Raw genomic sequence first — 12,979 nt, 5'->3', positions numbered from 1 at the left:
TCTTTGTAAGAGTGTTTTATGACTTGTGGAAGAGCGAGGGAAGTCATTTTTGTACTCCCCATAACTTTAACTGAGCTTAAGTAGGTCACATTTAAGATAGTTATACTTCTGGGGTCAGATATAAAAGTATTTCCATTTCTTTTTCCATTACTGAATGCTTTTCTACATGGAGATGCTATTGCTTTGTCTGGAATGTTTCACAGTGTGGCATTAAACCTTTCTGTCTTCATGGAAACCAAACCAGACCGAGTTACAGCTCAGATCTGTGGAGAGACGAGTCAGAATGTCTGTTTTTTCTAGGTATTTTTTGCGCTATAAACCACCTGTAATTCAATAAATACAGAGTTGTTTAATGCCATAGTGTGGAACATTCCAGACAGAGCAATGACGTATCCATAGAAACAAGAAAGTGATGGATCCCAAACCAAAAAGTTGCATAAATATCTGGTGAGATCGAACGTCTTGAAAAGATCTAATAGCAATGTAATGTATTCATGGGACTCGGAACGAAAAAAAAAAAAAAAAGTATTGTTACCATAGCGATTAACAATTTAAAACAAATTATCTACTCTGAATGGGAAAATGTTGCACGTAAGAAGAAGCTGAAACCCACGAAGAGGCAACTAGATGTTTTGTAAAGCGACAGTGCCACCTTCTGGTCACAATAGGAAATAATTTAATCCAATTTACTGCACATTAAATATTTACAGTACTAAGAATTTAAAAATGTATGTTGCACTTAAAATAACTTTAAACATTTTCTGGGGTTGGCAAAAACTACTTGCAGTTTCTATAAGCATATTGTAAAACGTTGGACAAATATAAGCTGACAAATATTCATAGAGAAGACTAAATATTGACTCAATTCTTAAATAACTAATGAAAAATAACAAAGCAGCTCGACAGTATTGTGTATTTGTTGATTAATATTCCCGTTTAGGTGCAAAATAAAATCTCAAAGTTTGAGTAACTCTTTATTATCAGTCTGTTTACATCTCCAAAGCTAAAAATGCTCTGTTACAACTTGTGATGTCGTGGAGTAGTTTTTAAGTTAACAGCCCGTTTTATCTTTTGTTCAAGTACAGATTGGGTAATTTCAGTTCTGGAATTGTCAAGTGATTCTAGTGAAAGTGTAGGAGTTTAAAAATGCAGTGCAGAACTTCCTGTTTTACCACATGACATCACGAACTCAGCCTAAATCTGCAGGGTTTGTGTGTTAAACTTGTGTGAATGAAACTAAACACAACTCCAAGTGTCTTAACAGAAAGTTACAATGAAAAATGTAAAAGTGGGCAAAGTACAAACCCAAGGCACTTCAACTGAATATATTAAAAGTCCTACATAAAGGACTTTTAATATATTCAGTCGGAGTGTCTCGGGTTTGTACCTTGCCCACTTTTACACTTTTCAGTAAGGATAACTTTCTGTTAAGATTACTGTTAAGTTTAACCCTCATAAAGCATCTGTGCCGCTATTTTTTTAACTTTTTTATGAAGCCCTCTACCTGTGATGAGGAAACAACATTATAACAGATCAGAAAATAGTGTAATATGGACTCTTGTTGACAGGAAGATCACAATTTATTTGCAAATACTGGCGCACTGTAAACCCAAACAATTAAGCAGTAGGTAAGTAAGTAAAAAAAATTTGAGGTACATGTTTGCCTTTATAGTCTTATTGTATTTAATTAATGCAAATTTAAAAAAAAATTATCACACAAAATCTTTAATTAGTAATAGTTAGTATATAATTAAAAACAATGATTTTACATTCCTTAAAATATTTTATTATGCGTAGTTATTATTATTGATCAAGATAAATGTAGAATTTAAGTGTCCAGATCATGTGAAAAAGCTTCTGGTCATTGTTCCCGAATGAAAAAAATAAATAAAAGTAATGTGCAGAAATTCAGATTATTGCATCTAAAAATAAATAAATAAATAAATAAAATTTATAAAATAAAATAAAATCAAAATTATAGTTAATGTAATGTAATTTTTTTTATTATTCAGGAATCTTTTTTTTTTTTATTTACTTATTTTTTTTATTGTTTTAATTAGAGCATTTGGGTTTACAGTCTAGTTGGAAACCCCAATATTGGAATTGGAAAAAAAATAGCTAAGCTCAGCACCAAAAGTGAGAGGAGAGACTTTGGGATTTGAGAAAGCCATTTGGGATTTTAGGAATGAAAAGTTTATGCATTTAAAACCCACAAAAAAAATCATGAAGTGTGGTCAAAATATGAAATTATATTGACCAGACTCTGTTCAAGTCAAAAATTGTCGACAAGTTTCTAGGTGTCTCCATGTTAGTTGGTGTATAAGTGCAAAATACTACTACTTTCATCAAGTACTTTAAATATTTCTTAATAAAGACAACACCACTTTGTTCAATATAAATCCTCTTTTATTATATTACATCAAAAACACCACATAGAATTTTTCACAGCTCTCTCTGTATATGTAGGAACACTTTTAGCCCGACGTAAACTGATTGAAAAACATTGACGAAAAAGTAGTTGTAGTTTTTGTGCGCTTCATTCATATTTGGATAGAACGGACCAATGGTGAAAAGCCATTGATACTTTGCAGCGAAAATCATTAATCATGGGGTCTGAAGCTCTGTTACTCAAGTTAGGCTTTAATCTGAGCTTTATTTTAACACAATTTGACGAGAAATAGCTGACGTGTGAGATTATTTGTGCGTAAAATTACTGTCACAAGCGAGTTGGCAGTTTTCCAGTTTGTCAATCTCACGTTTTTGTTGAAAATCAAACACTTAAACAGGATTTTTACTGATTACAAGCTCCTGAAAATGTGTTTAAATCCATTTTGTGGTTTGAGTTTTCAGACGATATAAAAAAGTTCAGTTTGCTTATTCCCCCAGAGTGATTTCACCGCAAAGTATCAATCACAAATAACTTCCACATTGATTTATATTCACAGGATTGGGTGTTTTGAATGGTTTATGTAATAGGCTTTGTTTTGTGTTGACAGTTTTGCAGAGTACAAATGATTACTTGATATTCCCGGTGCGTCGTCGGGATAGAGTCTACTTTTTGGCGTCCTTGAGCCTGTCGCTGACGTTCTCCCAGCTGATGACGTTCCAGATGGCCTTCACGTAGTCCGGGCGCACGTTCTTGTACTGGAGGTAATAGGCGTGCTCCCAGACGTCGATGCCCAGGAGAGGGATCAGACCTGGGAGCAAGAGGGAGCAGAAGTCACTATGGGAGGTGAATGGGTTCGGAAATGTTTTGTAACCAAGATTTAATCAGTTCAGTACAGAAACAAATTTAAATGCATTTTTAATCCACAAAATGCTGCCAAGTTTGGGATTTCTGTTCGATCTTTGGTACAATCAATGAGAATTTCTTTAAAAATTTCCCCCAGGAACATCATTTTTTGAGAGGAAATTCACATCTTTTCTGAATACAATTATTTTGCTAGGAAAGCTTTTTATTTTTGTGTTTATGTTTAGGAAACTTTCAAAACATAATTCACAATCAGTACAACCTAGAAAAACTTATTGCCATGGAGAATAACAAATTATTGGAGTGTAATAGGAAATGGAATATTTGCTCACTGGTGTTAGGGATATAGTCATAATAATCATCATTATTTTTATTGTTTATTTTTTGTGTTCTTTATTTTAATATGGTTTGAGCCCTTTGTTGAGCCGCTTATACCGTTTTTAGTTTTTTAAATTGTGCTTTTTATGTTCTTGTTATTATGTTTCTTTGGAAGAAGACGAAAACGACAATGACGAAGAAGAAGACGAAGAAAATGACAAAGACGACGAAGACGACGAAGACAAAGACGACGAAGACAAAGACAACGAAGATGTTGAAGACAAAGAAGAAGACGAAGACCATGAAGACCAGGAAGACAAAGAAGAAGACAAAGAAAATGACAAAGACGACGAAGATGACAAAGACGACGAAGATGACAAAGACGACGAAGATGACAAAGACGACGAAGACAAAGACGACGAAGACGTTGAAGACAAAGAAGAAGACGAAGACCATGAAGACCAGGAAGACGATGAAGAGGACGAAGAAAATGACGAAGACGACGAAGATGACAATGACGATGAAGACGTTGAAGACAAAGAAGAAGACGAAGACCATGAAGACCAGGAAGACAAAGAAGAAGACAAAGACAACGACGATGAAGACAAAGACGACGAAGATGTTGAAGACAAAGAAGACGAAGACCATGAAGACAAAGAAGAAGACGAAGACCATGAAGACAAAGAAGAAGACGAAGACCATGAAGACAAAGAAGAAGACGAAGACCAGGAAGACGACGAAGAGGACGAAGAAAATGACGAAGACGACGAAGATGACAAAGACGACGAAGACGACAATGACGACGAAGACGTTGAAGACAAAGAAGAAGACGAAGACCATGAAGACCAGGAAGACAAAGAAGAAGACAAAGACAACGACGATGAAGACGAAGACGACGAAGACAACGAACACGAAGATGACGACGAAGATGACAAAGACAACGACAAAGACGAAGATGATGAAGAAGACGAAGACGACGAAGAAGAAAACAAAGACGATGAAGAAGATGAAGAAGACAAAGACGAGGACAATGAAAAAGACGAAGACGAAGAAGAAGACTATTCTCATGGATCTGTATTGAGTAGGAGTGGGTATGGATGTGATGTGTGAGTGATGTTTGGTTGAGTGTAAAGTCTGATCTCCTCGGGTTTGACAAAAATAAATAAATAAAAATAAAAAATGGTGTCGCTTCTGGCTCCATCGACATCGATTTTACATTGAAAAATTGTAAGTGCCTCTGTGAGCCTCGTCACTTTAGTCTTAAAATGTTCATATTAACCCACTCTACATGATTCTGTTGTTTTTATTTCCCTATTTATAAATTCCTTCTCCTAATATGGAACTCTGCACTAAATTCACTCCTATAACTGACTGGCACTGAACGTTATGGGTGACGTCACACTCCCTTAATCCACTTCTTCTTTATACAGTTTATAGTACAAACTCAGACTGCGCATTTTTCTAGTGAAAGTTCACCTCCCGCTTGTCTCCATCGAGATATTATCACAGTACGGCTTCAAGCTTGTCTCATGTTGTATTTAAATCAATTAGAATTGTTTGTGTTGCTTAAAAATATCTTGGAAAAACACAAATTCTTACGGCGAATGGGGTCGTTTCTCTACATCTGACCTGCTGTGAATCATCCTAGTCAAAGCAATAACACCTCCAGACAAGCAGAGCAAAATTAAATCTAAATTAAATGAATGGGAGTAAATTAAATTGTATTAAAATATGATTAAAATGGTCGACAAACTGCCTAAAGTCGGACTCCTGTGGTACCATATTCACAGTTTGAGGTCACTGGCTGAATCCCTTTTCAAAGCTCGTGTGGTTTTACGTTACCGGTGGTGCCCTGCAGTGGGTCCTGGTTGGCACAGGCGGCGATGCGCAGTCTTCCGCTCTCTTTATCGAAGCCGAGCCAGCCCCACCCGGAGCCCTGCACGGCCACTGTGGCAGCAGACATCTTGTCCTTCATGTTCTGGAAGGAGCCGAAGTCGCGCTTAATGGCCTCCATCAGCTCACCTGGAAGTGAAGATTTCAGACATGAGATTACAGACTAGTTTATAGATTTGTACTGGAATATTGATGATATCACGGAGTATATCATGTAGTTCAGAAGATATGCAAAAGTTGAATAGCGGCTTTTCCTTTGCCATGGATTCTACTTGAACGACTGAGGGATTGTACACGCAAAAGTTGAATAATGAATTTAAGCAGAAAACGTCCATATTGCCATACAGCCATTATACATTTGTCTGATACTTAAACCTCATTTTAATACTTTTAAAAAAGCAAATTTCTGTTGGTAAGAGACACAGTTTCCACAAGAATGAGACAAAATTAGATTAACATAATTATTGTGCAATTCAATGTCTCAAATTTTGGCCTCATCTCTTTTTTCTTTTTTTCCTTTTTACTATTTAATATATTTTTGTTTTCATAGTAACACTGTTTTTTAGAACTATAGTTTCTCAAGAGAGCAACATTAATCCTTTTTTGTGTGCACAATCTTGTGGTCATTTTATCACACAAGAACTTGTGGAATGAGATCTTTTCACAGCCCTATACTTAAAAAAAAAAAATCCTTTTGGGAGATATTACCCTTGTATTGTAATATGTTATGGTCCACTTCACTTGGTTTAACCTGTGCATTTTTGTAAAGTTTACCACACAAAAGAACAGTAAAGATGCATCTATCCAAGCTGCTGAAATCTGCTTATTGCACAACAAGCTTTTTCCACTATCATGACACTAAACCTGCGTTCAGTTAAGGCTGTTCTCATGAGATAACAGAGGAGTTGAACAAAAAGTGAAAGCTCAGCGTTACCTTGAGGCTCTCCGCCTCCATTAGGCGAGAGGTTAGTCCAGAAAATCGTGTGGTTAATGTGGCCGCCTCCGTTAAACCTGAGCGCAGGCTGCAGGGCCACCTGTGTTGTAACATCTCCTGCACAAGACAAAAACGAGCAGTGAACTAAACATTTACACAAAAGTAATGGCTAGTTTAGTCCCATTTTACCCTAAGGTGTTTACAGATTTAGTCACAACCAGATTTGTGATGTGTGAGAACCCTTGTTTCCTTATTTGTAAATAAATGATATGAACCTAATTGCTGCTATTAACACACAAACACACAAGTGTCAGATTTGATTCTTCAGAATCTGAACTCTGCTTCAAACCACATACATTTCCTCGAGGAAATATCCTTGAAATTTTAGAATTTCAAATTCTAATAATTGCCCAGTCTCACTTCTAGAAGAGTTCTAGTTTATTCCAGTACTCAATTTTGTTACTTAAGTAAAAGTGCTGCTAGATACTAGAGTAAAAAAAAATATATATAAGTCTATGTTTTTCATGGCATACTCTAAAAGTATTAAAGTACTTGAAGATTGCATGTGCATATTTTGAGATCTAATAAATCTTCACATGTTGTGATTTTGATAAAGATTTGTGCTGAATTTTGTTCAACAGAAACAACTGAATAAATGTTTTGTTTTTATTTTTTATATTCTTGTTTGCTTAAACTACAAATGTTGTTTAAGCAAACAAGATTTTTCCTTGTTTGCTTGAATTTTCCTTGTTTGCTTAAACTAAAAGCCCTTGTTTCTTTATTTGAAAATATCAAATTATAATAATAGTCTAGCCCTTTCACAATCAATGTTTGTACTCTTAGTTGCATAAGGCAGGTTGCTTGGGTCCTGGGAACGTGAAGCACTACATTTTAAGCCCAGTTTTTAATTAAATTATTCATTTAAGAACCAAGTATTTGTCTGTTTTTAAGACACAAAAAGTAAAATCTAAAACCATTTTAACAATAAATATAAATGTATTGCATCTATGCCTCAAAACAAGCATCTTCTCGGGATATTTCTTTGTAATTTTTTTAACTAATTTGTGCAGGTCCATGTTGACGCCATGATTAATACAGCCATCTTATCCTGTATAATGATTAAACTAGGCCAAAGTTAAACATGAGACTAACCTTTGAAGTAACACTTTGGCTAAAATGCAAGTTTAGTTTTTGGAAATTATAATAATAGCCTTGAACAGAGCAGTTGACCAAATAAAAGGTTCAGTCCGCCTCAGGTCACCCAATGACTTAAACCTACTTTGTCAAATGTTGATGAAACTTGGTATGTAGGCAAGTCAATTTGAAATTTAGCAACCACACAAAAAAGTGAAAAAATGAAATTGCGGTATCAAGATTTTGGCTTTCTTGGCTATGACTTATCTATACAACAATTTTCTTTGCAATTGGACAATGTGAGGGTTCAAACTGCAATTTTTTTGGGTGAATTGAGGTGGAATGACCCTAAAACGAGATGTCAGTATTGTATTAACATCTCCGTACCCTTCGCTAGAGCCTCCTGGTACTTCTCCTGGGTGACGTTGAGGTTGTTGACGTAGGTGGCGTGGTGCTTGCTGTGGTGGAGCTGCATGATCTCGGCGCTGATGTGGGGCTCCAGAGCTCCGTAGTCGTACATGAGGTCGGGCAGAGTGTGCTTGTGTCTGGACGGAGTGGACGCGCTCGCCAGGCTCAGCGAGTGACTCAACCCGACCGCCGCACATCTGCAACACAAACGTCACGTGCGATCAATGCGCAAAGTTTTGTTACACTACCAGTCGAGGTTTGGGCACGCTTTTTCTTTTTATGTTTGTTTATTTCCGTGATTATTTACCTTCTAGATTCTCACTAATGGTGTCAAAACTAAGGAATGTAGTAAACAAAAGATAAACTCAAAACTTATTCCAGATTTTAGTTGTTTAAAAACTGTGGTCCAAAGCAAGAAAAATTATCTGACAAAGGCTTTTTTGCTGAAGCGTAATGTAAAAAATAAAAAAGGTTTTGTGTCTGCTATGCATTTTTTTCACTTTTAAATTGCTGTTTCTTGCATTTGCACCTCGACAAGAACTTTGGTGTGGGTTTTCTCTTGTTTCTCGTTTCAAAACTGTCACCCTTTGCTTTGGAGACTTGGCATTTCTTGATCCCAACAAGAGACACGTGTGAATTGAAAACCATTTCAGAAGACGTCATCATGAAGCTCAATGAGAGAAGGTCAAGAGTTTAGGAGCTGATGGCAAAGCGAAGGGTGGAGACTTTGAGCATTTGAATAAAAAAAATTTAAAAAACTATTTTGTTGAGTCATGCAACTTTTTTTCTTTCGCCACATAATTCCATACATTCTTGCGTCGTATATTTGATGTCTTCTGTATGTTTACTCCTCTCTACATTTGATATACAAAGAAGAAAGTGAGAAAGTGTGTTCAGATTTGTGACTGGAGGTGTATCGATTAGGGGTGCAACGATATCCAAATCTCATGATACGATATCGTCACAGTATGAGCCTCACAGTACGATATTTATTGCGATATCGTGTGAAAGCTCATGATATGGTGGGGAGGCTCACCATTAGGGATGTAATAATATCCAAATCTCTCCATACGATATTTTTACGATATACATCTCACAGTACGATATTTATTGCGATATTTTGTGGAGGCTGCGAACAAAACTGTTAATGTGCTATATTCTTTCCTCTTAAAATGCCTTGACAAGACTTAATCCAAAGAACTAAGACTAAAAAGTGTTTAGAACTGTTATTTCTTCTTGTAGTCTGCACTGAAATGGAGCAAAGGATCATGGTCTATGTAGTTCTCTCTGTCTTTTTTTTAGCTATTGCTGCATCATAACTCTTAATTTAATCGAAGAGACTTGTAATTCGATATATTGTGATGGTCCACGATATTATTGAGAGAACTTTGACGATACAACATCACGATATTTCGATTATTGTTACATCTCTAGTGTGGATATTTATGTCATAACTGGTTTTGTAAAATGTAGTTGTACTAGTGTCATGGGGGGGACTTGCAAGTCGTGACTTGGACTCGAGTCAGACTTGAGTCACTATTTTTAGGACTTTATCAAATGGACTAAGACTTGGGACTCGGACCTTGGACTTAAAGGTCAGTGACTTGGGATATGACTTAGAGTTGAGGCCTCTGACTTGAGAAGCTCTTTTAAATCTGAATTCTTTTTATTCTGACCTTAATGATTCACTTTAAGATCTTGTCACAGCATTTAAAGAGGAAAAATTTGCATTTCTACAACTATATACTCATATATAAATATATTATGATTTTTTTAAAGAACAACTTACTTTAAATTTCATATAAACTGCAAAAATCTAAGCTATATTTGGTATTTTGGTTAAAAGACTTGAAATGACTTGAAGCTCAAAGCAGATGACTTGGACTTGACTTGTACTTATGGGCCAGTGAGTCAAGACTCGACTTGGACTTGACTGTATTTGACTTGGGACTTGACTCAGACTTGAGGTCAAAGACTTGAGACTTACACGAGACTTGCAAAACGACGACTGTGATTAGTGTAGTCAAAAGTATTGAAAATCAGATACTAATCGACACAAAAATATTGAAAATTTGAAACTAGATACTCATTTGAGCCGGTATCAAAACTAAAAAAGTTATCTGTTGCCAATACTAAAAACTGTCCCAAATAGATCTTGAGCCATACGCCCCTGGACCACTATGGAACCTTCCTGGAACATGTTAATATAAAAGAAAGTACTAAGATTTAATGTTGAAAATCACATTCTATTGTCCAGAGAAAGTGTGTTTTCATCATTGCGTCATCTTTTCTAAAACTTCTGCAGCAAAGAGTCAAACAGGGTGATTATTCAGAGGTTTGGGCGACATCTGGTGGCCAAAAAGTGACATGCCAGCTTTCCTTAGTGGTAAAGCAGTTTATTGGAGTTAGTTAAAACAGAGAAACTGTTGTTTTTGGCATTACAGTTGGCCTGTTGTGAACCAAATAAACATCCTGAGCATCAATTAATTAAAAGAGAATGTGGCATGACTGGAAAAAAAAATCACATTTTTAAAAAAATATCTAGTACAAAAACAACTATGTACACAGAGAAATACAAGTAAACAGCATCTTCATTAGTAGAAAAACAGATTAAATTGCCCAGTGTCCTTTCATTTGCTGTTTATATAAATCCTGTTTGAGCTTAATAAAATAATTTGTTAAGAAAGATTAAATTTGGTTGAATAAAGACATCATTAACTAAATTACTAGAGCCCTAAATTTCAGTACAAACTATAGACGTATTTTGTTTTAACGTATTATGATGATACTACAAAATGCAAAAACTGGGAATTAACGTCATCTGAAATGTTAGTTGTTTTTTTTATGCAGTATAAAAGCTGTCCACTTGCAATGCTCTTTTACTCCCAAACTACACTAGAATGCAGCTTATCAATAAACAAATACTATATTCTGTTGACACTCTAAAATGCACAGACACAAAGCTTTCTGTTTTAGTAAAAACAAGAGCGTCTGTTCTGTATTCCAGTCGTCATCCAGTGTGTTTCCCACTGAGACAAAACAAAGAGCAGAGAGAAAATGCCCAGTCACAATCCGTGTTTATACTTTTAGTTGCATAAGGCAGGTCTGTCTGGTTCCTGATAGTGAGAACTATATTTCCAGCTCTTTTTCAGCTTTCTTATTATTATTATTTTTATTTAAGAACAATGTATTCGTAAGTTGTACTCCATACAGCTGTACAACAACTCACCTTTATGAAACTGAAAACCCGATGTCCTGTCAATCATCATATAATTTTTTCCTTTTCTTTTTATTTATTTATTTATTTTTTGAGCAAGGCAAGACAAAATCAACAACACTAACAAAAAACAAAACAAAAACAAGATATGTACATGCACATATTTGGGTCAAAAGGAGTAGGATGAAGTTAAAAAAAATTAAAAAATTAAAACATTCTAATGTCCTACCCCAATTGTTTTACATAATCAAATGGTCAACAATTTTTTTTTCTTCCCATGACCTCTGAATTTTTGTTTTAACTTATTTTTCCGTTTTATTTTCACTTGTACATATACATTTACGTAATTATGCCTTATTTGACACCTTTCTCTTGATATTTTGCTACTTATTCAGAATTTATTATCACTATTTATATTTTTTATGCTTTGTTATTATAATATATTGTCATGTGTGAACTACTGTGTCCAAATAATTTCCCTTGTGCACCAATAAAGTTTGTCCAAGTCTAATTCTGAGTGTCTAAGTAAGTTTTCAAGACACAAAAAGAAAAAAAAAAGTGTATTTATTGCGTCTATGCTCCAAAACAATACACTGTCTTATTATGACCTCTTGTATAGCTGAGATTTTTTTTTTTTTTAATGATTTTTCCATTTTATTTTGACTTGTACATATACATTTACACAATTATGCCTTATTTGACACTTTTCTCTTGCTATTTTTGGTACTTTTTCAGAATTTATTATTATTATTTATCTTTTTTACGCTTTTTTATTATAATATATTGCCATGTGTGAGCTACTGTGTCCAAATAATTACTTTTGTGCACCAATAAAGTTTGTCTAAGTCTAATTCTAAGTGTCTAAGTAAGTTTTCAAGACACAAAAAGAAAAATAAAATTATATTTATCGTGTCTATGCTCCAAAACAATACACTGTCTTATTATAACCTCTTGTATAGCTGAGATTATTTTTTAAACTTATTTTTCCATTTTAATTTGACTTGTACATATACATTTACATAATTATGCCTTATTTGACACCTTTCTCTTGCCACTTATTCAGAATTTATTATTACTATTTATATATTTTTTTTTACTCTTTATTATATTATATTATCATGTGTGAGCTACTGTGTCCAATTATTATTTTTATTATTATTATTTCCCTTGTGCACCAATAAAGTTTGTCTAAGTCTAATTCTAAGTGTCTAAGTAAGTTTTCAAGACACAAAAAGAAAAATAAAAGTATATTTATTGTGTCTATGCTCCAAAACAAGCAGCCAAGCATTTTTCTTCCTACATTTAGAAAATCTGCACACAAATTTTGAGCATGTCCACGTTGACTCCAAGACTAAATAAATATAGCCATGTTATCCTGTATAGTGATTAAATAAGGCTAAACTTTGAAGCAAACACCTTGGCTAAGTTGCAAGCCAATTAGATACACGTTGCCTTGTCTGGATCGAAGTTAAAACTAACTTTACTGAGCATGCAAACGTTATTAAACACCGATATTATTTATTTAAAGACATGCGCCACAGATTTGGTAATGAATAGACACAGAGTTAGCATCCAGGCTACACAACAACAGTGCCAAGTTCACTGACACAAGCCATTCTGCTAATTTTGTAGTCCTTAATGCTCATTTTGTAGTCCATAATTAAGATTCTCGCGTGGTGGATGAATGCGGGTTAGTTTTACCTGCGGATTTGAGATGATCTGCAAAGCATGTTCATTCTAACTCCAGGGACAGAGCAGAGACAGACAGGAACACAGCAGAACCCAGGAGCTTGAACCACACTGTGCTCGCTGCCCTTGAAGAGTG

General features: G+C 34.9%; 1 protein-coding gene across 1 annotated transcript; it reads right to left on the bottom strand.

Annotated features, from left to right (window-relative positions):
• Nucleotides 1-2,384: 2,384 nt before the first annotated feature.
• Nucleotides 2,385-12,979, bottom strand: sod2 (superoxide dismutase 2, mitochondrial). Its single transcript, XM_020927607.2, has 5 exons — nucleotides 12,856-12,979; nucleotides 7,917-8,134; nucleotides 6,396-6,512; nucleotides 5,411-5,590; nucleotides 2,385-3,197 (listed from the first exon to the last, which is right to left on the bottom strand). Exons 1-5 carry the CDS (start codon nucleotides 12,888-12,890, stop codon nucleotides 3,052-3,054), a joined length of 696 nt encoding a protein of 231 aa, XP_020783266.1. The 5' UTR covers nucleotides 12,891-12,979; the 3' UTR covers nucleotides 2,385-3,051.

The sequence above is a fragment of the Boleophthalmus pectinirostris genome, unplaced genomic scaffold (assembly GCF_026225935.1).
Source record: "Boleophthalmus pectinirostris isolate CB_2022bp ecotype Guang Dong unplaced genomic scaffold, ASM2622593v1 HiC_scaffold_13, whole genome shotgun sequence".
NCBI classification, from domain to species: Eukaryota; Metazoa; Chordata; class Actinopteri; order Gobiiformes; family Gobiidae; genus Boleophthalmus; species Boleophthalmus pectinirostris.
Note: the sequence above shows the minus strand (reverse complement) of the source record. Positions and strands in the feature narration are given on the sequence as shown.